The 26,070-nt window shown below is 35.9% G+C and overlaps 1 protein-coding gene across 2 annotated transcripts in view; it reads right to left on the bottom strand.

Annotated features, from left to right (window-relative positions):
* Apoltp (Apolipoprotein lipid transfer particle) overlaps positions 1 to 26,070 on the bottom strand; it is a 6,186,292-nt gene that overhangs the window by 3,967,866 nt on the left and 2,192,356 nt on the right. For both annotated transcript variants that reach the window (XM_081762641.1, XM_081762640.1), the window contains exon 23: positions 91 to 383. In XM_081762641.1, coding sequence (XP_081618767.1) covers positions 91 to 383 — 293 coding nt within the window. The remainder of the gene's footprint in view (positions 1 to 90; positions 384 to 26,070) is intronic.

Here is a 26,070-nt window from a genome sequence, read left to right as displayed (position 1 = left end):
GAAATTTCCTAATTTTCATTGTATATAATCGTCCTTCTCTGATCTACTGCTATATTAGAATAAGTTGAACATATATTTTTATTAACATACCTGGTATTTCAATGATCCCTCGAAGTTCAGTTGTGGATATGCGGAAGACTCTAACTGAATAGTACCATGTGATTGACTTAATGATTTTGAATTTTGGTTGCTAAGTTTACTATCTAGTTTGACAGTTTCCAGTTTTGAATTCCCAATCTTATAGTCCATTCGTAGATTAGTTGCTATAGATGCATCACTTTTCTTTATATAACCAAAGACTTTAGTTGAAAATTTTGTTGTACTAAACTCAAGGTTAACATCGACTTGCAACACTCCTTTCTTTTCCGTCCATTTAATGTTTCCTGAAAGAGTAGTGTCATTAAACGACACTGATTTCAGAGACATAATTGTGTCTATATTACTAAACTGGAAAAAATAATCAACGTTTGTGCGTACTATTTATATATTTTCTTATTATTACTATTGTCATGTATAATAAAATATCCAAATCATTTATTTGTAATATAAAAAAAGAATCAAAATTATATACTATGTAACTTACAACAAGATGTTTGGATATTTAAATTAAATCAGAGATAAATACAGAAATGGTAAACAACAAATGACGTATTAAAAGTGAAAATGTAAGTCAAGCAACTTCGTTAAGTATAAATATAGAATCCGAGAACTACTAGTTCTGCAGGCTTACTTCACTAGTTATGCTTAGATTTGCTTTGATTTCTGGATTTTCCTCTGGTGTTAGCATCGGCATTTGAACAATAGCTTACTCTCCAGAAGTAACGTAAATTTACCCTTTCATTATTCCTATGGCGTGGGAGACCCGGGTTCGATTCAAGCGGGAGCTCATGTGGTTCGAATTTCACGTTAATCAGTAGGTCCAAGTCTCATATAGCCTCGCTGCTGAACGGAACGTTAAACTAAAATCAACTCAACTCAACTCATTATTCCTTATTAGATATTTTGGATTATGACTGGGCTGATTGTGATTGGAAGTTTCCCGATACGCACTCATTGTAATTTCTCATATATTTTATTTTCATAAATAAGATATACCACTAAACTACCTACTGTCTTTTGAATATGCACATAATATCATGTACTTAAAATCACGTAAATCTTTGTTGATTTACGTGATTTTAGTACACCATGTAAATGATGATTCAATGTTCAAGTTGCTGAAAGGCATAACGATATAATGAATTTGTTTCCTGATAATATTCCTCTGTTAGAGAGCATTCTTGCTCTTTCATTGTTTGTATAATCAATTAAATGTCAATAAAATGTATCTAACTAGATATCTTCCACGTTTTTTACCCATAAATGTTTTATTTTACTTTTTTTTCCTATTTTTTCTCCCTTTTTCTGGTTATCGGCTTAGGTATGCTTTATAAACCTATGCACCATGTAATAACACTTCTATTACCCTAACATTTTTTATTTGTCAACCACAAATAAACAGTTCTTTGGCTGGATCTTGAATTATCCCGTTTTCTCTATTTAGGTGAAGGATATTTTATTTGTCTTGTCTACCACACACGGTTCAATTTGTTGCCATATTTCTCACTCCGCATGATTACTTTTACTCTTTGCTCATTCCCTTAGATGCTCCAACATCTCAACAATATTTCCAGGTGGCAAAAAAAAAAAAAAAAAACATACCACGAAACGGGAAATTCATATCAGTGGCAGCAATTCGGGATATTTCTTTCCAAATATGTAGGATACGAGATAATTTTCTTGAAAATATGTACCAATCAAAACGCATGGTTCAACTTTATATGTATATCTGGGTGCGTTTGTATCCATTATTTATTTCCGGGAAACATTGAATTATATTGGAAACTTTGACATCTACGGATGGGAAACTTCCCTTCTCAAACTGGTAACACTGACTGTTGGAGCAAATATCAAACATTTTAGTCCATTTTCATTCATGCAGGAACTTGTCTGTTCTGTGTGCGGTAATAATGTTCGACCAAAAGTTTTGAAAACATCAGATAAGATATTTCGTGAACTGATTAGACAGAAAGAAGAAAGTGCTGAAGCTATCGTAGGTCTGGCTGCACCTCCCCCAATTTTTACCTTCTAAATCCGCCACTGAAGTCCAATATGCTCATCACTAATATCAAGCTTTAAACTAATTGGAAATCTAGTAATAATACTGTGTTTTCCTTAAAAAAAAAAACAATTAAAATATTGATGGGCCAAAAAAGGCCCTATGTTCGTTGTGAGCGTTATTTCTAGTATTTTCGCTGGTTGACCGTTAAATAGTGATCCTCTAATGTACTAAAAGACGTCTCAGGTCCCTTAATATAAAGATATAACACACTATATATAGGGTTACCTTAAGATAATAGTATACTATTTATTTCATTTCAGTTTTATAAGGTATGGATGTTAGTAAGATATATTGCTACCTTTGACACACAAAGAACAATATACAACACAAAATCATATAAAATATATTCATATTTTTCTTAAAATTACAAAATACAGCATACAGAAGTGCATAGCCTATTTTGTAAAACGGATGTATTAACTTATACCTAGGTAAAAAAACTGTTCTTGCCGTTCTAGAGCAGTGATGTACAAAGAGCAATACAGTGGCCGGCACGTTTAGTCCTGGATCTAGCGATGGTTCTGTAGGAAAGATTGAGTTTGAAAAGTGGTAAAAGTGGATCTGAAAAAGTAGGGCGACACATGACGTCACGTCGTCCCAGTTGTGTATCTTTGCATATTGTAATTTTGTAGGAAGTGCGGGGAAGGCATAAATATTTCATGCAAATGGAAGAACGACGTCACAAGGTTTCCCCCTCACTTTTGCCTCCGAGTATGGTGAATTTTTCTTCAGAAATGTTTAGCAGGTGTCATACTAATTACTTTTTACTTGGGTAGGCATCCGACACCTGGTACGTTTTCCGGGTATGACGTCATCAACATAGCATCTGCTTAATCACAAAATCTTCATATCTTGGCTAATATTGGACTGATTAACTTGCAATTTCGTTCTTTTCTTTCAGGATTGCTTAGCAGGGGTCCTAGTAAGTATATTTTTTACTAAAATGAACACCCGACATTTCCCTGGAATGACGCCATCCAAGGTGAGGGTTGCTTAATCAGGAAAATGTTCATAACTTGGCTAATATTGGACTGATTAACATTCAATTTCGTTCTTTTTTTTTAAGGATTGCTTAACAGGAAGTCTAGTAAGTACTTTTACTAAACTGAATATCCAACATATTCCTTTGGATGAAGTTATCCAACATGGTGGCTGCTGAATTACAAAAAACATACTTTTACTTAAATTAACACATAATATTGTTATAATTTTTCGTTACTGTTAAACAAATATTCTTGTAGCTAGTTTCAGTTTAGGTGGTCATCCGATAATGTTCACATATTACACCATCCAAGATGGCGGCTGCTCAATTACAGGAATCTTCATAGCCTATCATTGGTAATATTTGACTAATCAACATGAAAATTTGTTTCATTTGAAGGAAATTTTGTTGAATATGTTTTACAAGGAAAGAACCACGTGAGAGGTGTAAAGGTGATATTTGAGCTAGAAGAAAGTTTCTTCAGGTACAGGTTAAATAATTTCTTGAGACACATTTAATTGAAACCTTCGACTCTGAACTTGAACAGTTACAAAAAAAAAAATACAACAGCGGTGCCTGTAACATTGAATACAGAAGCAGATGATTTCGACTTGGATTTCAATTTGGAAAGCTCCTTACCGGTTTTAAAAAAATGTATCGACAGTGGAAGGTGGGTTTAAAAACAGTTTTTGTATTAGCACCAGTTTCTTTAAGACTGGTTCAGCTACTAATGAATTTGATTCGTTCTGATAGACAAAGTTCGTCGAATTACATCTAGAATCCGTACGTAAATTCTACCGTGCGGAAATTCCGTGCAGCCGTACACGGCTGTATTTGCCGTGTTTGATTATGTCAATTATCAGCAATGGTCTTCTTTATATCTAGAAGACATGAGAAGATTACCCAAAACAGTACAGAGGTGAATGAAATGTTCATAGAGGTACAACAGTAAATTTACTGCTACCTGTATTGCTGCTTATATGACATGAAAACTAGATACAAATTGATCTCAAAAGAATTTATCTGGCGACATAGGGCGCACACAATAAAAAGATTTTGTAGCAAACTGTGTGGTAACTCATCATGAAAGTCTAATGATATCAAACCTGTTTCGAAAGGTAACAAATTCGGTTTCTTTTGTCGAAGGTTTAAATTTTCGCTATAACTTTTCCAAGAAATGGATACAGAACATAGGTGGAAAGGTAAAGTCGATGTTGCAATATATTTTGGAAAAACGTTATCCATTTGAAACGCCTCCTAACGCATTACACAATCTTGTAATCAAAACACTAGTTTCACAAAATGCAAAATGAAATATCTTAAACGTTTTTTAAATCGCTGATGAGGTCTATTGTACGTTGCCTAAGATACTATAAGAAGGGAAAGCAAGATAAGTTTCACTACTATACCCAAAGTAATGCTACCATCATTTCATAGTTACGTAGCATGAAGTACAAGAAAAAAGGAGAAACAAGTCAAGTAGTTCTGCAATATCGGATGTTATAAATTGGTCAATCTCGTGGATATGGCATGCAAGAGCTTTTTAGATATACCTTCTCTAATAATTATCTACTCTTCGATGAAGAAAGGTTTAGTACAAAGTCACAGATTAACAGGTTTATTGAAAGAAATAGTAACATCTTTCAGCATTACTAATGACGATCCCCTGTTTCAGACGGATGAGAAAACTTGATACATTGTGGATGTTATGAATCTATTTGGAAAGTGATGAGAACTGACAAGAAAACTTTCGATGAAATAGCTTGTTCTTACTTTACACATATTCAGAGCATCACAAAGAACTATGGAACGGTTGATTGTGTGTTTAACTGCTACCACAAACTATTACCAAAAGAACATAAAAAATGCGAAGGCAAAATAGTGCTTCTGTTATAGATATAACTTCCATCTCTAGTAACATTCTATTTCCCGTATAACTCATGAGGATCTTCAAAGAACAAACTACTATTACTAGATTTTATTGTGAAAATATTGATGACTTGCTTGATTGAAGCTTCATATGCAACCAACGAAAACTTTAGTGCGTTCTCTGGTGCTGACGATGAGATAACATTCAACTGTACGTCTGTGTAAAATGAAATGCAAGAAGCGGTCTATAAAATGATGATTCACTCTAAGTATGCATCCCAATGTGGGTTCAACAAAGTTATTCTCATTACAGCTGACACTGACATAATGGCATTAGCATTATTTCATTGGGCTACTCTTCATATAATTGATTTGCAAGAAAAGTGGGTGGGCAGTGGAGTTAGTAATTTCACATGACTTTTGACTGTTCCTGCCATTTACCGAGAAATGGGAGAACTGCATATCAGATGTGACCACTTTGACCTAACCTCACTCAACCTCACGTTCACAAACCCATTTCGACATCACGCTCACAAACTCATTTCAACCTCACGCTCAATCGACCTCACGCTCACAAACTCATTTCAACCTCACGCTCACATCGCCAGTCTGATCTGACACTCGCTTAACCTCACGCTCACTGAGGGTAAAAAATTGCCAAAAATTCAAATTTCGGGGGTTTTGACCTAATTTATCCCCTTTGATGAAGTATTATTACCCTATATGATTATATGGGCGTATACAGGGGTCCATTACCTTTCATAAGACATGGGTATATTAATACACCCCTTGAAAATTTTGGGAGGGGTACCTTGGCCCACCCCTTAAATTTTGGAAATTGCCCAATTTAAACATTTGGTATTATAGTATAGGACCCTAATATGTATTATGATAAATTTGGGTGGTCCACCTCGTTCCCTTTCATGGGTACAAAATTGCCAAAATATAAATGTAATCAATACGTTGTACCACGTGTTTGGTTTTTTGGTCAATTTTATCCCCACTGGATGAGGTCCTATTACCTTATATAGTTATATGGTCATGCATAGGGATCCATTACCTATCATAAGACATAGGTATATTGGTGCACCCCTTTAAAATTTTGGGAGGGGTACCTTGGCCCACCCCTTAAATTTTGGAAATTGCCCAATTTGCACATTTGGTATAATAGTATAGGACACTAAATATAGATCACTATAAATGTGGATGGTCCACCTCGTTCCTTTTTTGGGGTACAAAATTGCCTAAATATAAACGTAAGCAATACGTTGTACCACATGTTTGGTTTTTGGTCCATTTTATCCCCTTGGATGAGATCCTATTACCTTATATGATTACAGGGTCCATTTCCTATCATAAGACATGGGTATATTGTTTCACCCTTCTTAAAATTTGGCAAGGGGGTCCACTGAAATTGTCCAATTTAAGCCTGGTGCAGGACCTCAATATGTTTCGGTGGTCCTATTGCCAAATTTTTTAGTACAACCACGTGTTCGGTTATTGATTCAATTTATCCTATTTGATAAGGTTATAAGGTATGGACGGGTATCCCCTTTCAATTTGGTAGCACCGTTCGGGTGTAGTACGGTCACGTGATCGATGATTTGTTTTTGATGCGCGACGAGGCCCCTGGTCAATGTTCTCTAGGAATTAGGTGGAAACTTTGAAAGAAAAGATTCATGGCATTTAAAACTTTTTTTCAACTTTTCAAACTAAAAAAAATCAAAAACAAAAATTGAAACGAAAACTTTTAAACAAAAATCTTGAAACTAAAAAATTTTCAAAACAAAAATTTGAAACGAAAAATTTTGAAACGAAAAAATTTGAAACAAAAAATTTGAAACGAAAAATTTTCAACAAAAAAATTTGAAACGAAAATTTTCAAACAAAAAATTTTGAAACAATAAATTTACAAACAAAAATTTCAAACAAAAAATTTAAAAAAAAGATTTGAAACAAAAAATTTTCTAACAAAATTTTTGAAACAAAAATTTCAAAACAAATTTGAAACGAAAAATTTTTCAAATAGAATCTAAATCAAACAGTGATCAGCTTTCACGGTTAACCGTTAAACTTTATCAGGTTTTTAACTATTCGATTAACAAATAAACGGTTTTCAACTATTCGATTAACAAATAAACGGTTTTCAACTACTCGATAAACATATGAACGGTGTTTGACTTTTCACACCAGTGAGTACAAGAATTTACAAACTAAAACAAAAAAAAATGTACTCGCTTTAAATACGCATCATTTTTGAAACAAGGTGTTAGTGTTCATCATGGATACACAGTGGAAACATCCATTTACCTGTATTCTCGCAGGGCCTAGTGGGTGTGGAAAACGTATTTTGTGAAGCGATTACTGTCACATCTCCCAACCATGACCAATGCAAAATTTCGTAAGATATACTGGTATTATGCAGAATGGCAAGACGTGTATGCAACAATGCCGGTTCCAGTAGAATTTCACGAAGGACTTCCACGAATTAAAGATTTTCAGCCTCAAGATGGACCACATTTGATTATTACTGATGACCATATGCGAGAAGTGAATAGTGATATTGTTGATATGTTCACAAAAGGATCACATCATCGAAATATTAGTGTGATTTTCATAACACAAAATGTATTTCATCAAAGTAAAACAAATAGAAATATGAGTTTAAATTCTTCGTATTTGGTGTTCTTTAAAAATCCACGTGACAAGTCACAAATCAAGCATATAAGTTATCAAATCATGCCTGAGCATCCACTGTTTCTACAAGAAAGTTATGCAGATGCAACAAGAAATCCACATGGTTATTTAGTGATGGATCTTAAACAAGATACACCCGATGAAATGCGATTTCGTACAAATATTTTTCCCGACGATTTACATCATTATGTTTACGTACCAACAAAACATGTTTAAATTATTGTGCATGTGAAAAGAATGACTTAGTCTGTCACGATGTCTCCTACAGTGAAACACGCTGATCTGCTACGTGCTCTGCACAAAGCTAAACCAAGATTGCGTAAAGCTATTATTGCCAGTGCAGACGCTTCATTAATTCATAGTATTTGTGAATGTTGTTATAATGTCTTAAAAGGCAATGTTCCACTGACAAGTGCGCAGAAGTCAAGATTAAAGCGTTACAAGAACACGCTCCGCTATCTTGTAGACAATACAAAATCATTGGATAAAAAGAAGAAACATTTAGCCGTACAACAAGGAGGATTCTTACCGGCATTACTTGCACCTATTGTAGGAAGTGTGTTATCCAGTATTTTGTTTAAACAATAAACATCATGAAACATAGCAAGAAGATGGTTTTAGTGCCACCAGAAATGCTTCAACGAATGCATACATCATCATCCCGTGTGAGTGAAAATCGAGAATCTAATCTCGATCGTGAAATGCAATCTATATTGAATACATCGTATCCAAGTGATGAAGGAAAATGGAATCAGTACAATAGAATATTACAGAAATATCTTTATGTGATACGTAAACAAGAAGAACCAATACCACTTACAATTACATCAATGAAATCTGATGGTGACGTTCCGAATGTTGACGATAGCACGAAACAAGAAATTTTAGCCACAATACCACAAATGTATCGTAAGAAAGCCGAACTACTATTCCGTCGTTTAAAACAAGATGACGCAATTACGTGGGATCATAAAGGAACGTTGTACATCAACGATAATAAACTACATGGATCCAATATTGTAGATTTAATGTGCGATGTGACTCGACCGAGGAAACATTCTAATCCTCAAGGCTGGGAATTGTTTTGCAACTACCTTGCATCATCAAACACACCTCAAGAATTGATTGGTAATCCACGGAGATTAAACTATATTGTCAAGCATAATAGTACGACAGCATCTGGAGGATCTGCACCACCAAACCCAGCACCTGAATTATTTTCTTCCGGAGAAGAAGAAGAAGAAGAAGAAGATGATGATGTTTTAGAAGTCCGACCAAAAAGAAAACGTATCATTCCACAATGGTCAACGTACAAACCATGAACAAAAAGTTGAAATCCATTTATTACAATCCAGAACATCCTGCATCGTTTTCTACTGCAAAGAAATTATGGCAAGCCACAGGAAAATCTATACCTCTAGCCAAAATAAAACTTTGGTTAAACAAACAACCTACCTACACGTTACATCGTCCTGTACGTCGTCGTTTCCGTAGAGATTTTTATCTTGTCAACAATATTGACGATCAATGGGAATGTGATTTAAATGATTTACAATCACTTCAAAACTATAATGACAATTACCGCTATATTCTTACAGTGATTGATGTATTTAGTCGGTACGGATGGGCTGTACCACTAAAATCAAAAAGTGCCGAGGATATAGTGAATGCATTTGAAATGATTTTCTAGGACAGGAAACCAATTGTGCTACGTAGTGATCAAGGAACTGAATTTACGAACAAGACAGTACAAAAGATTCTCAGAAAACACAACGTGCAACATGTTACAACAAAGGATCCAGATATTAAAGCCAGCATCCCAGAAAGATTTAATCAGACATTGAAACATCGTATGTGGAAATACTTTACCAAATATCAAACATACAATTACATCAAAGTATTGCCTTTACTTGTAAAAGCATACAATGAAAGTCGGCATTCCAGTATTAAAATGGTACCTGCAAACGTTTCTCAGGACAAGTAATTGGAGGTGTGGCATAATTTATACGACAAAAAGCTACAACGTTCAAAACAAGATACGGATTTATCTGTTGGTGATACTGTTCGTATAAGTAAAACAAAACGTATCTTTGACAAGGGTTACCTCGAGAACTGGACTTGGGAAATATTTAGAGTAAAAGCCATTGTACCAAGAAACCCACCAGTGTATCGGCTAGAGGATTTAAATCATCAACTCATCGATGGTGTTTTCTACAGAGAAGAATTACAACCAGTGCCGCTCCCTTCGACGTTCCTCATCGATAAAATATTACGTACAAGAACAAAAGGTCGCAGAAAGGAGTATCTCGTCCAGTGGAAAGGATATCCTTCCTCATTCAATTCGTGGATCCCTGCAACTTCATTGAAGAAGAAGAAGAAGAAGAAGAAGAAGAAGAAGAATGGAACCTGATCAAGATTTTTACGTTACACTTCCCAGTAATAGTTCCATGGATTATTTTCCAGAAAATACATTGACTTCATATATTACGAAATTACAACGACGTGTAGAGTTTCGCCAGAAATGGGATGTGGCAATTGTAGAGATTCATTATCCACATTCTTTACTGAACATTAACAGTGAAAACAATAAAATATATTACAAATCATCAAGTAGTAATGATCAGGAACCGTGGAAGGTTGTAACGATCCCTGTAAGCTATTATAACAATATACGGGATCTTATTCATGCAATTAATATACATCATAAAGAAACCAATTTATTTATATCCCATGATGCAACTAATAATATATGCCTCATAAGACATCCCAATAAGGAAATCCATACTTCTGTACATTTCTCACCAAGTGTTAGTTTAATGCTTGGATTTGAACCGAAAAGTGATTTAAAAGATATGCAAAAGGGACAATATACACCGGATGTACGATTAGGTTTACCATCACAAATGTACGTCTACTGTGACATTATTGAATCTGTCATTGTTGGAGATACAATGGTACCCTTGCTACGAATTGTCAACATGGATCCTGTGAATCATACTTTTGGAAGTCAAGCAATACAAATCTTTAATCCTGCACATTATGTTCCGGTGGAAAAAATGAATTTTGAGCAAATACAAATCGATATAAGGGATAGCACAGGTCATCGGATGCCATTCACCTCTGGAATGGTGTGTACAAAACTACATTTCCGTCGTCGTCGTCATGACTGATCCGTATTTGCAATACTACCAAAAACAAGCGTTGTCCGGTATCGGCAACGTCTATGTGGGAAGTCCCTATCAAGTAGGACATGGCATTGGAAGTTTCCTTGGTGGCTTATTTCGTTCAGTTCTACCACTTGTGAAGCAAGGAGCTAAAACTGTGGGAAAAGAATTGAATCGGTGAGATTAAGAAGGGAAAGATTCCACTTTTTTGTCAAAATGAGTTGAAATAGCCATTTTGTTCCTTTAATTAAGACGCATATTTTGGCATTAAAAACGGAAAGATTACTTTCATCATTATGACGTAAGACCACGTGAAAAATTTGACTGAGGTTAAGAAAGGAAACATTCCAGGAATCTTTCCCTTCTTATTCTCAGCCATGGAGCTAAATAAGAACATACTGGAGTGCCTAGGTATGTGAAGTTCCTATTGTTTTGCTATGGAACGGAATTTGTTCAAATTGAGGCCAGTTTTCGGTTATTTTTTAGGAAAGGTCCGTGTTGTCAGTTAGATGCTTCACATATGCAGTTCCTCTAGTTCATATTATATCTAACTCCATTAGTACGAGTGTTGTAATTGCTTTTTATAGAAAATATGATCGGTTAATATTGCCGAGTTAAGGTCCGTTGCGCGAACATGTGGTAGTGTCAAATTACCCTACTCGGTAGGAACTCCAGTATGTTCATGAGAGGAAAACACGATAACCATAAGAAATTTCCCAATGATGTTTTAATAGTGCTAAAGGAACACATCGAGTCTTACCCCCCCCAAAAAAAAACCTCCCACTATTCTTCAAACCCTGTTACATATTTCGAGGCTGGGCTGACATGCACAAAGAAGCATAAAATGCTTCTGGAAAACCATCCAGAACTAAAACACATGATAAAATATGAGTACTTTTTAACTTATTACAAGGAAAATTATGGGTACCGATTCGGTAGGCCGCAAGTTGACGTGTGTTCAACGTGTGAGGACCTAAATACAAAAATATCAGCATCGACATTGAATGACAACACTAAACGGGTCGCTTTAGCTGAATTGATGGTTCATAAAAGAAGAGTAAGTTTTACAAGAAAATGGAAGAAGTAACTGAACTATGCTCTAATAGAAATGAGGTACATGGAATCTGCTTTGATTTCATGCAAAATCTTCCTTTGCCTTGCATACCTGTTCAAGAAATGTTCTATTTAAGGAAGTTATGGCATTACGTGTTTTGTGTTCATAATTTAGGAAATGAAGAAGCTACCATGTACACCTATCATGAAGGAATTGCAAAGAAAGGAGCAAACGAGGCGTGTTCTTTATTCTATGACTATATAAACAACAGTGTTGACCCTTAAGTAAAAACTCTATACGTGTTCAGTGACTCATGTCGCAGGCAAAACCGCAATCACACTTTGGTGTGATTGTTCCTATTTCTTACTATTATTAGGCGATTTAATGAAGTACATGTATTTTTCCTCATTAGAGGACACAGTTTTCTCCCCTGCGACCGGAACTTTGGTGTTATTAAGAGAGCCATGAAACGCCACGATAGGATTTATTCCCCTGATCAATACAACGATATGATTAGCACTGCAAAAACCAAACAGTCTCTGTTTCAGGTGAAATCCGTTTCAAACGAACAAATTCTGAACTTCAAAGGATGGTGGCCGACATTTTTAAAAAAGACTTGTGATAGTGTTCAAACCAAACAGCCTTTTAAAATCAGTACCTACAAACATTTAACATTCACAGCAGCAAATAGGGAATATGTTACAGCTCACACTTTTATAGACGGGCTACAAACTGAAGTTTTTAAACTGTACAAAGGTGGTGAAGCAGACCCTCCTGTTGAAAAGGCATATAATGGAATCGTTCCGATAAAAAGGAAGAAACTCGAGGATGTAGCCAAAGTGGTTCACTATGTGCCGGAAGAAGCCAAAGTGTTTTACAATAAACTTTTAGTGTGGCCTACTCATGAGAATGAGAGTGAGGACAGTGAGTAGTAATAGAAACAGTGTACAAAGGCACAAACCAATATCTCATGTATTTTATTTTTATAACATGTGTGAATAATGTTTAATTTTCATTATTTTTGTTGGTTTAACAATAAGTAAGGAACGGTTTTAAGCTCATAAATACGCTTTTCTTTACTTTTTTTGACATCTAAGTCTCTTGAAATTAAAAAGGGAAAGATTCCACCGTTTTTAAACTCATATAATAACTGTAATAAGAATATAATGGTAAAACACTTTTGCGTATATGTTACTTAAGGTTATAAGGAGCAACTTTCCAATAGTACGTTTCTTCCTGTGACTATTTGTTTGGTTACTATGAAGTTTTTTTTTCAGCTTCCAAAAAGTTTCGTTATGTGGAATCTTTCCCTTCTTAATCTCACCCGTTCAATTATTAAAATCAGGTGCCAATATGATTAATGATGTTGTGATCTCGAATCAACCGCTGGAAGAATCGTTTCATCAACGGATGCAACAGGCAAAAACAAATTTACAAGAAAAAGCTAAAAATAAGTTGAAAACTATGCTGGGAATTGGATATCATAAACGAAAATGGGATGACTGCTCTCAGTTTGAGGTTGACCTTCCAACGATCAACAACACCATCAATCCTACAAAGAGACGTAAATTATCACATAAGAAGAAGAAAAGATCATTGACATCGTCACCAGATATTTTTGATTAATTCAACGATGGCTTTCTTACATCATCAATCCTGTGAATGTGTAAAAAGTGAATTGGACATTTTTTCAACGTTACCCACGCAAACCAGTGTTCTGGACAATCGTATTATTGGCTACAAACCAATTAGTTCGATAGCTGAAAATTCGCCAATAGAATTTGTAGTGAGTGGTAGCAGTGATGAATATATTGATTTGCCACAAACCTTATTGTACATCCAAGCACAAATTGTGAAACCAGATTGTTCCTCCTTCACCGAAACGGATAAAGCAATTGCACCTGTCAATTATTTTCTAAATGCTATGTTTAGTGAAGTACAAATCTACTTGAACAATAAACTGATTTCATTTCCGTCACATAATCATCCATATCGTTCGTACCTGGAAAAACTGCTCAATTATAGTGATGGAGGTAAAAATACACATTTACAAACAGCAATGTGGTTTCAAGATACGGCTGGTCATATGAACGCAACCACCAGGGAGAACAAAGGATTTCAACAACGCTATGAACTGACAAAACAAAGTATGAAATTCGATATGATTGGACATCTTCATTGTAATATTTTTAATCAAGAGAAATTTTTAATTCATGGAGTGGAATTACGTGTTAAACTTATTCCTGCAAAACCAAACTTTTGTCTCATGGCCAGTGAAAGTGATGTCAATGCAAAAATCAATATTCTAGATGCATCGTTGCAGGTGAAAAAAGTCAGCATCAGCCCTAGTGTCAAATTGGCACACAATAAAATTTTACAATCTACACCGGCAAAGTATCCTCTGACAAGGGTTCAAATGAAATCGTTTACCATCCCGAAGGATATACAATCCAAAACTATTGATAACCTGTTTATGGGAACATTGCCAAATCGTATTATTGTAGGATTTACATCGAATGAAGCATCCAGTGGAACATTTACCAGCAATCCATTTGAATTTCAACATCTAAACATTAATTTCTTTACATTGTACCTGGATGGAAAAGCTGTACCTTCAAAACCATTGCAACCCAACTTTGAAGAAAATCTCTACATTTCATCATACCACACATTGTTCTCAGGCTCTGGTATACATTTTACCAATACTGGAAATACAATTTCAAGAGCCGACTACAAGAATGGATGTACACTGTTTGTATTTGACCTAACTCCCGATTCTTCTGCTGGAGATTGTCACTATTGGAATTTACAACGACATGGAGCCATCCGATTGGAAGTTCATTTCCAAGAGAAATTAGCAGCACCTGCAAACTGTATTGTGTATGGGGAGTTTTCCTCACTCCTAGAGATCGACCATCAGCGCAACATTATCCTGGACTTTTAAATTACAAGGTACGTATACGTTATGTATCATTTCCATTCACGATGTTGAATATATTACAATTAGCTAGTGCTTTAAACGGTAGTCCATTATTCAGAAATCATTTTACCGGGGTATTTGCAAGCGATGAGTTGCCCTCACGGATTTCTCTTCCTCTGGCAATCATTGTAAATACAGATACATCTACAAAACTAGGAAGCCATTGGATTGCAATTTATATTGATAATCGCAGTGTTGGAGAATATTTTGACAGCTATGGCCTTTCTCCTTATGTACCACAACATGTTGCATTACTAAAACTTCATTGTATGTACTATAAATATAATAATAGCCAAATGCAAAGTCTTGGTTCATCCGTATGTGGCTATTATGCTTATTTTTATTTGTGCTGTAAAGCCCAAGGAAAATCTCTGCGTGAAATTCAATACTTGTTCACAACAGTACCCACGGTTAATGATCGTAGACTACTGCAATATACCTTCCAGGTAATTTTATCATATTTATCATTGTAAGTGTATTTGTTTTATCACCATCTATTTCTATACTAATCATCTTTTTCCTCGTTCTTTTTACAGAATTCACAATACGAAGCTTTGCAAACGGGTGCTATGCTGCAAAACATGGAAACAAATCATCGCAATCAAGAAGAGGAGGAGGTCTAATGAAGAAACTCAGCTCAATATACAAACATTGTCAATACCTTAGTGTAACAAAAAAGAAAAAGAAGAAACCAGAAAAATGAATAAAATACAATTTATGCTTATCTATGTGTTTTATTGTTCATTCCATCAATATGATACATACAACGTTATCAGATTCTCCTAAAGAACTGTGCGATATAAGACGAGAACCTTGGGCAAAGTTTCCACCTAATTCCTAGAGAACATTGACCAGGGGCCTCGTCGCGCATCAAAAACAAATCATCGATCACGTGCCCGTACTACACCCGAAGAGTCCTACCAAATTGAAAGGGGATACCCGTCCATACCTTATAACTTTATCAAATAGGATAAATTGAGTCAATAACCGAACACGTGGTTGTACTAAAAAAAATTGGCAATAGGACCACCGAAACATATTGAGGTCCTGTACTATGCTTAAATTGGACAATTTCAGTGGACCCCCTTGCCAAATTTTAAGAAGGGTGCAACAATATACCCATGTCTTATGATAGGAAATGGACCCTGTAATCATATAAGGTAATAGGATCTCATCCAATGGGATAAAATGGACCAAAAACCAAACATGTGGTACAACGTATTGCTTACGTTTATATTTAGGCAATTTTGTACCCCAAAAAGGGAACGAGGTGGACCATCCAAATTTATAGTGATCTATATTTAGTGTCCTATACTATAATATCAAATGTTTAAATTGGGCAATTTCCAAAATTTAAGGGGTGGGCCAAGGTACCCCTCCCAAAATTTTAAAGGGGTGCACCAATGTACCTATGTCTTATGATAGGTAATGGATCCCTATGCATGGCCATATAACTATATAAGGTAATAGGACCTCATCCAGTGGGGATAAAATGGACCAAAAAACCAAACACGTGGTACAACGTATTGCTTACGTTTATATTTTGGCAATTTTGTACCCATGAAAGGGAACGAGGTGGACCCCCAATACTGATAGAGGTACATACTATGGTCCTAGGCTATCATACCAAATGTTTAGATTTGGCAATTTCCAAAATTTAAGGGGGTGGTTCTATGTACCCCTGCCAAAATTTAGGGGGTGGGCTAAGGTACCCCTGCTAAAATTTAGAGGGGGTGGTCCTAGGTACCCCTAGGTCATTGACCCCGGGGCCAAGGTCATTGACCTTTGACGTCACAAAGGTCGGGGTCAAAGTCCAAAACGCGGTAAATTAACCCCCTTACTACTACGTCTCTATAAGCCGCTTTGGCATAACCATGAAACGTTAAACTTAAAAAAGAAGAGAGAAATATCCACTAGTAGTTTCAGTTTAAATATTAATTGTGAAATCTATCAAGCGATTAATACGATACTCCTCCACATGGTGTACACGTAACACTGCTAGAAATTGTTTAAATCAAGTAGTAGATTTACTCCTATACAATTGGCCAGTTTGAAGCCCAAGTACTGAGGATTGTTGGAAATACTCAACGAACATACAGTATGTAGCATATTATATGAATTGTATTAATTTCTACGAGTTATCTTGGAATTTTTTTCCAAACACAGAGTTTAAAGTTGAAGCTACAGTCATTCTTTCATTATTTGGTAGTTTTAAACCTAGGAGTGTAAATAATTGGCAATAAAATAAAATAAAATAAAATAAAATAAAATAAAATAAAATAAATAAATTTTAAAAATAGATACAAATCAAATATAATTTTACATTGAAGTATTACCTCACATTTTCCAAGTCGTAGGGGTAGGTTTAAAGGACTTTCATTCTTAAATGATTTAAATTACGTGACGTAAGAATTATGTGAAAGCTGCAATAAGGATATGCATCATAGGTTTTAAAATTGAGAAAAACTAGATAACCTTTTATGTAATATATTTTTACTTGGTTGGATAAGAGTTTAACATCTAGTTCAGCATCAAGGCTATATCAGACGTAAACCTAAAGCTGAACATGGTATCAGAACCAGGCAGATTGGCCTTCGATGTAAGAAAGTTTACTTGTCAGCCTTGGTCGGTATAAAAAACCAATCTTTACACCGAAACGTATGCTTTTCCTAAAGAAAGTAACTCATTAGTTATACACGGATCCGAAGGTGCATTACCACCTGTAATTCTCATTTTCCGCATAGCAGGCAACCCAAAAAGATCGTCAGTTGGGTTGGTTGCGAATTCGAAAGGCGTTCGACCAAAACCTCAATTTTGTAACAAATATATCAGTGTGTCAAACTACAAATAAGATAATAAAACAAATTGTTAAGACTGACAATTGTATATTGTGACGGAGTTGGATGACATCAAAAGTTGCAAAATGTTCTACTTAAGCAGTTCAAACAAGATGAAAGGCAAGAAACAGATATCAGAGGAAAGCATTTCCCGAAAAAAGAATCTCATAAAAAGAAAAAAGTACATAATGTAAAGATTTAATATAAAAGCCAACCCCAAAATTTTCAAAGTTGACACTCGAAAGGCAAGAATAACTGAACCGAAGTGAATGAAATTGTGCACAAATATTGCAGACGTAAAATGAGGGAATATGGGTTTCGTATTTTAATTGAAAAAATAAACGGTTGGGTGGAGCACGGACCCCTCCAAACATTTGATCACGAAATATCAAAAGTGCTAGTAACAGTATGTCAAATGTGTGTAAAGGACTTGAAGAATTGCAACGATACTTTGTGTATGGACAATACGAAAAGAATAAACGAATACGGATGTTTTATATTCCCCGTAAAAACGGTTTTAGGTTGCAAAATTGAGGACCCAAAATTTTTTAAAGTTGACGCCCGAAAGGCAAAGAAAAAATGAATAAAGTTGATGAAATTGTCCACAGACATTGCAGACGAAAAATGTAGATAAAGGTTTCGTATTTTTTTGGAGAAAACGGTTGGGTGGGGTACCGACCCATCCAAACATTCGATCACGAAAAATCAAGAATGCTAGTAACATTATGTCAGATGAGTATAAAGGGCATGAAGAATTGCAACGAGACATTTTATATGGACAACAAGAAGAAAAAAAAGGAATACGGGTTTTTAAATTTTCTGCGGAGAAACGATTTTATTGTGAAAAAGCTCCGACCCCAAAATTTTGAAAGTTGCCACCCGAAAGGTGAGAAGAAATGAACCAAAGTGAATGAAATTTTGCACAGATATTGTAGACGAAATTAAGGGAATTCGAGTTTCGTTTTTTCTTTAAGAAACGGTTAGGTGGGGCACGGACCCCTCCAAACCTTTGATCATGAAATATTAAAGTGCTATTAACAGTATGCCAGATGTGTGTAAAGGACCTGAAGAATTGCAACGAAATTTTGTGTGTGGACAATAGGCAAGAAACGAATACTGTTTTGTATTTTCTGCTCTAAAACGGTTTTAGAGGGCAAAAGCCCTCACCGAAACTTTTCGAAGTTCACGCCCGAAAGTAAGAAGAAGTGAACCGAAGCGGATGAAATTGTTCACAGATACTTCAGACGTAAATAATGATACGGGTTTGATATTTTCCTGGAGAAAATGACCACTCCAAACCTTTAATCACGAAAAATCAAAAGTACTAGTAACAGTATGTAAGATGTGTGTAAAGGAAATATAGAGTTACAACATAACTTTGTGTGTGAACATTAGGCAAAAGTTATTTTTTTTTAATTTTACGGGGGAAAACGCTTTCTAGGGACATAAGCCCCCGTCCAAAATTTAGTAATTTGACCCCGAAAGGCAAAAAGAAGTGGACCGCAGTGAGTGAAATGTGCACAAATATTGTAGAGGTAAGATGATGTAATCCGTGTTTCGTATTTTTCAGAAAGAAAAAGAAAGGCTGTTGAGTGGACCATGGTGTTGAGTGGCGTAATGAGTAGTAAACCGAAGCGAATAAAATTGTATGTAGATATCGAATATGTAAAATATAGCCTTTCGTGTTTCACAAGTGTCCTGTCTCCATCCGATTTCTTCAAATTTGGCAGATCAACTACACGCCCAAACAGTATAGCGTATTTTATAGTATTTCAGGAGGCATCTTTAACCCTTACAATGTTTTTGCGCATAAACAAGAACACGTGTCAATTTATTTCCAGTTTGCTCTTGATCTGCCAAATTTGAGGCAAAACGATAGGGACTCTTCAGAAAAACGAAAGGGCTTATTTTACATAGGGTCTATATAATATCTACACACAATTTCATTTGCATCGTTCCACTCCTTCCTTCGCTATTACGGTAGTATTTACTATTTTTTTTAGGATGGGGCCCAGGTCCCAACACTGTTTTCTTTTCCGCAAAAATTAAAACACGTTTTATTTATTGTTTTGCAAATTGTTCCAATACGAAATTTCGTTGGAATTCTATATATTCTTTAGGGACTTCCGACGTATGCATATTTGTATCCTCGTCGGCAAGAGTGCCTTTACATCGTCGTGACGGGTATGTGGCCGCGCGGTACTCCACGGAAGGGATGGTTGTTTTAAGAATTTGTGATTAATTTTGAAGAATTTTAATTTTGACTAGCGAAGTAACATAGGTATAGGGAGTAAAGACACAGATTTGAAGCGTCAGTGCACTGTCATCTCTGTAAAGATTCGTATTCTCAGATTTTCTATTTATTGTTTTATATGTTAAGTTAAACACCACAACATGTATCACTGATATCGTAGAGCGTATTATTTTTTTTCGTGCGTGTAACGTGTTATCAAAGCATGTATCTCCAAACATGATGAAGAGAGAAGAGAAACAGATACATCTGTAGTATATATGTATATGCGATTTATGAAGTAAATGTACGAATTACGTAGTTAAAGGACACGTAAGAGAGCGAAAAGGAGACATAGAAGTCTGAACTTTCAGAAACCTCCTAGATAAGTGAAAATATAGTTAAAAATTGCAAAAGGCATCACGTAATTTATCTTTCTTTTCTTATATTCTAGTATACTTTTTTCACATCCAGACATCTCTATCCAGAATTACGAGATAAAAGTGAATAGTGAAACATTTCCTTCCGAAGGATTAAATCAGAAAGAAATCTTATGACTTGGACTAGTTTCAAACTCACAACCCTTGAATCCATAAGTCAGCACTCTACCGATTGAGCTTTTTTTTTACTTTATTGCCATTGAAATACAGATAAATTTACAAGGATATTTACAATTTACAGCCTCAACGAAAGTGTAAAACAGTATTCAAGAAACACTCACTGGTTCAGTTCATATTTTGTTGGTTACGCCATAAGAAAGTGTGCGGGCTATTGCAGATATGTAGTCGGCAAAATACTTTCGTTTACATGTAGGAGAGAGCGTCATAGCCTGGTATATTAAATACATTTCATACATTTGTATACACAATGGTCGTGCTGTTACCAGAATAAACATGATAGTTTGTACATTAAACCAGATCACAGCATTATGTTTATAGCTAGGAAAGTAATGAAAATATGGAAATAATATTACATTATGTACGCTAAAAACATTGGATGGGGTACGACATATCCTACTAAGTATAGTGCTAAAACTCTGCCAAATGGATGGTATGTCAAAACAGTTACGGAATCGATGTTCAAGAGTGTCTATCTGATTGCAATAATAGCATACATTTGTAGATGTGATTCCCAGATTAAACAGCCTAGGAGACGTTTCATATACATTATTAACAATAAAATACCATAGTTGTTTCTGCTTGTGAGTTAGAAACTTGACAGTTATGTTTTTTTTTTCAAATGTTACTCCAGTTTGTGCATGGCACGTGAATCATTACGTGTGGCGTAACAGGTACGCACGTGCTCTGATAGTGCCAGTATATTTCTTTGACTGACCTAATTTCGATCTGCTGTCGAGCAACTATTGCATACAGCATATCAAGTACTACATCGCGAAGGTGAGGGAATTTAATCGCCCAAGGAATGATAGGAATTGGAAGCACAAGGTCAATACACTGAAAACAGACATTGAAAACTGTAGCAGTATTTGAATCGGGGTAGGAACAAACCATAAGACAACTTCTATGCATAAGCAGAGCACGTGACTGAATTCCAATGTCCATAAACTCTATTCCTCTTTGTGCTGCAGGCAAATGTAGTAGTGTTTGAGCTACTCTTAAAGCTTTATTATGCCAGAGAAAAAACAACACCTGACTGTTTAAAGACTTAAAGATAGGCTTTGGTAACGGGAAAATCTGTGCAGAATGCCATGGTAAGCTAAACACAGTAGTTTTAAGAAACAAATTTCTACTGAAAAGACTAAGATTACGTGATGTATGTGTTATTAAAAGACTTCGGATTTTAGAGGCTATGACTTTATATTTTTTCATGATAGTCTGTTGTAAAGTTGGATACCATACAATATCAAGTATTTTGATTGATGGAACAGTTTCAAACGTTCTACTATACAGAGACTGATATTTTTCATGTAAACACAATATTTTTGTTTTTGCTTTATTATGTTGCGCGCCTGGGGCGTGTTGATAAAGGCTTAGTAGCTTCTGTGTACATTCCAGATTCTGTCATTGCGTAATATAAAGTGTGTGTCATCAATGTATGATTGCACACTAGACTGTTGTTATACGCAGGAGCGCTAGGGTGTAGGCGCTGCGCCGCATATACAAGAGGCGCTAAAGATAAACTAAATAAAATACTAGACATTGTGTCCCTTTGTAGAATACCATTACACAGAGATGGGAGGACTTAAACCGCCATTTAGCTTTGATCTTGTAATTCGTTTAGTATATATTCCTTTGATAAGAGAAATGAAAAGTTCATCAAATCCGCATTTAGCTAAAACTTGGAAGAGATAATTGTGAATAATTCTGTCAGAGGCCTTGGAATAATCTGTGGATAAAATTGCTACCGAAGAAGGATAGGCGGACTCATGAAAGGAGATAAAATCTATGAGATTTGATAACGCCTTATAAATAGAGTTATTATGGCCAAGACCGTATTGGCAAGGACTTAACAGCTTCTCAAGGTATGTTTTCATTCTGATCATCAGACAACGAGTTAATATTTTTAGGTCCGTGGACAAGAGACTTATTGGCCTGAAATGTGTAACACTAGATGCTGATGAATGTTTGGGGACCAAAACAGTAATGCCTGTTCTGAGAGATTGGCCTAAAACAAAATCTGTGCGGTATTCATTAGAAAGGTCGGTGAGAAAGGAAGCTAAAATATCCATAAATGTGACATAGAATTCTAGTTGTAGAGAATCAATACCTGTGGACGTTCCTAGTTTGCCTAATCGGATGGACTGTTTGACCTCGTCTATTGTGAACGGACTCGATAGACACTCTCGGTCATCATCCGTTAAAACAAAGGGAATATACTCTAGTATAGAAGAATCAGTACAACAAGTAGGAGGTTGAGCATATAATTGTTTATAATAATCAATAAAACAAGTCATGACGTTTACGCCCTCATACACACGGCCATCGTCACCATTAATTTTGAAATCAATTATTGTCTGCCCCGTGTGCGCTCCTTGCGTATTTGGAGGATACTTGCCTGTTCAGTGTCATCATATTGACGTGGTTTGCTACGAATCATAAAACCTTGCATACATCGCTTATGAAGCGTTAATAAATGAACTTCGATCTGCTGAATTTTAGGTCGTACTTGATCCCCGCGTTGTTGTTCTATCATGTAATCCCTCAATAGACCAGTATAGTAGTGATATTGCTGATAATGATCGGCGTTTCGAGTTCGACAATATTGTTTGTCACAGAGCAAAAAGTTCGTTTAACACGGTTTTCCCAAAATTGCATTAGAGAACCTTTGTACTGTTGTTTCATATGAAGGATGCCTTTCCATTCAGCATGTATCAGAGCTTCATATTCGGGCTCACGTAAAATTGACGTATTAAAGTACCACAATGGGCTACGTTTGAGAAATTTGTGTGCTGGTAGTTTGATGGTCATGAGTACAGCATGATGATCACTAGAACAGACTGGGACCACAGCCATGTGTTGAACCTGATGTATAAGAGTGCGACTGATATAGAATTTATCCAATCTTGAGGAACTCGTCCCTGTAAAGAAAGTATGGCCAAACGTAGTTGGAAATAAGTGTCGCCACACGTCTACTAGATCATAGGTGGCAATTAAATTGGACAGGCTGGCTGAGAAGGTATAATTTGGGGTCATATCTATTTGTGCCAAAAGAGCATTAAAGTCTCCGGCTAATGCACAAGAAGAAGAACCGTTATGTAACGCTTGAGCAAGCTCAGTGTTAACGAAACTATTGCGCTCTCGTGCATGATTCGAACCGCACGGAGCATAGGCTGTACACAGGCGTATATTTTCCAGTGTTCCTAAGGTGATACATTCAGTAGGCATTTGGAGAAGCGCTTGAAAGTCAATATCACTGCGGTATAGAATAGCAGTTCTTAAACCATTTTCAGTGAAGCGTGAAACACATGAATAATTAGCAATGTCTTGAAAATCGGGTAATGCCACCTCTTGAGCAAACAGAATATCAAATTCTTCTTGATATATAAAATCTCGTAGTGCATGTAATTTGACCGGAGAAGTATGACGATTTAAATTGACTGTGGCAAAACGAAAACTAAACATTACAAAAAATATATAAAGTAAATACATGAAAGTAAAGCAATGCGGGAACAAGAATATGTGTAAAGTAGAAACAAGGAAGAAATATATAAACAATATAAATTATTGATACCAACGATGGGTAACGCACTATTCGCGGCCCGATTGAACAACAGATTTCAACTTTTTGGTCGAAGCTAGTGTTTTCCTAGCATTGTTACCACTTGTTTCATCACTGCGTTTACCTTTAGATATTTTAGACACTGCACTGTTGTTAAACTGAAGTTTAACTAACTTGCGGTTTTCACAGGATGCTACGCTCAGATCGGAATCACTTATGGTATCACTAGTAGCATCTTCAAAACCAGTGGTGTCAATGGAACCAACTTCGGGAGGAACGCTTGAAGGGGTAGCACCGTGCCCCTCTATTATATTTCTTTCACCTACCTCAGAGTTTAGTAGAAGTGGCTGATCAGTCACAGGAACTGGAGATGGAACACTTGTCTCGTCAGCATCGGGAGTAGGTGTCACTTCCATAATATGTGAGCTGTCAGCAATGGAAGGGTGGACGGGATGAATGTCAGGAGAACTAGATGCACCACTCTCAAGTGGCAAAACCGGGGACGATGTGGGTATGTTGGTATCCTTTTGTAGAACAGGAAATGCACTGTAACAACCGGTATCGGGAGCTGGTGTTTCCACTGGAAGGTTGCACGGCATACGGATACCTGGAGACACAGAAGTAGACCTGGGTGAAGGTGGAGTTCTCTTCTTCGGAAAATCCTGTACAAAACGGTCCTGAGAGTTGCAGACAGCACAGGTCTGGATTTTACCGGCATAACTGACAAAAAACCTAAACCACAAACAGTAACAAATTATGGAATGTTACTTTTAACAGTCATTTTGACTAGTTTACGACCCGTGCGGGTAAGATAAATATGATCAGTAGAGTACTGTTTATCAGCAATATTCTGAATATCCCCATACTAAGAGAGTACAGGACTTAACTGGGTATCACTAAGTTCCATTGGACATAAAGACACTTTTACAACAACAACAGGGTTGTCTGCCAAATGAATGGGTAACAAATGATCTCCATCAGTATTGGTATAAGTCACGGTGCCATTGGTACCGGCACTTTACTAACTAGTTTGATGTATAAAAGTTTACGAATGAAGTCCAGTTCTATACTTAACTCTTGGACAATTGTTAACTTGAAAACACTTCGAATCCATTCATGAATATGAATAGATGTAGGCTTTTGACGCACAGCTACGAAATTAATTCTGAGCGTATTAGACCTTATACAACTTACATTGCTTACACTCGACGTTACACGTCAACTACGGAATATATATATATATATATATATATATATATATATATATATATATATATATATATATATATATATATATATATATGTATATGTTGTTGCACACAGGTGAAACAAAGTACTTGTAGTGCACACTTCACCAATTCACTAAGTCACAGAAATAAAAAAAAAATCAAACTGCACTATTCGATAAACAAAGCAGAAACGATAGCACAGGTACGAACAAAGAGGCGATGTTATGCGCCCCGTGTCTCAACGTGAACTAGCTAATAACTGCTGTTGCAAAAGACTCTTTTCTACAACTACCAGTTGATCAGTGATGTGTATTAACGAATTGACGGAGATAATTGCTTCATATAGCTATTGTAATAATAATAATAATAATAATAATAATAATAATAATAATAATAATAATAATAAGAAGAAGAAGAAGAAGAAGAACATAATTTAGGAGTTGTATTTCTTAAAAGTTTGTCTTCCGGAGCAAGTCCCAATATGAAATTTTAATAAATATAAATTTAAGCGTGGTTTATCATTGCGTGCTGCTCACACTCCGCAACTCAATACCATAGACCCATAGGGGTTGTACGTCTATGGTACCGTAGCCTTGCAACCTCCAACCATGAAGAAATTTCGGTTTGAACCTATGTGTGTCCTAAGGGGGAGGATGGGATTCAAAAAGAGAAAAGTGGTTTAGAAATT

Source organism: Thermobia domestica, chromosome 6 (genome assembly GCF_964235325.1).
Source record: "Thermobia domestica chromosome 6, izTheDome1.hap1.1, whole genome shotgun sequence".
NCBI classification, from domain to species: Eukaryota; Metazoa; Arthropoda; class Insecta; order Zygentoma; family Lepismatidae; genus Thermobia; species Thermobia domestica.
Note: the sequence above shows the minus strand (reverse complement) of the source record. Positions and strands in the feature narration are given on the sequence as shown.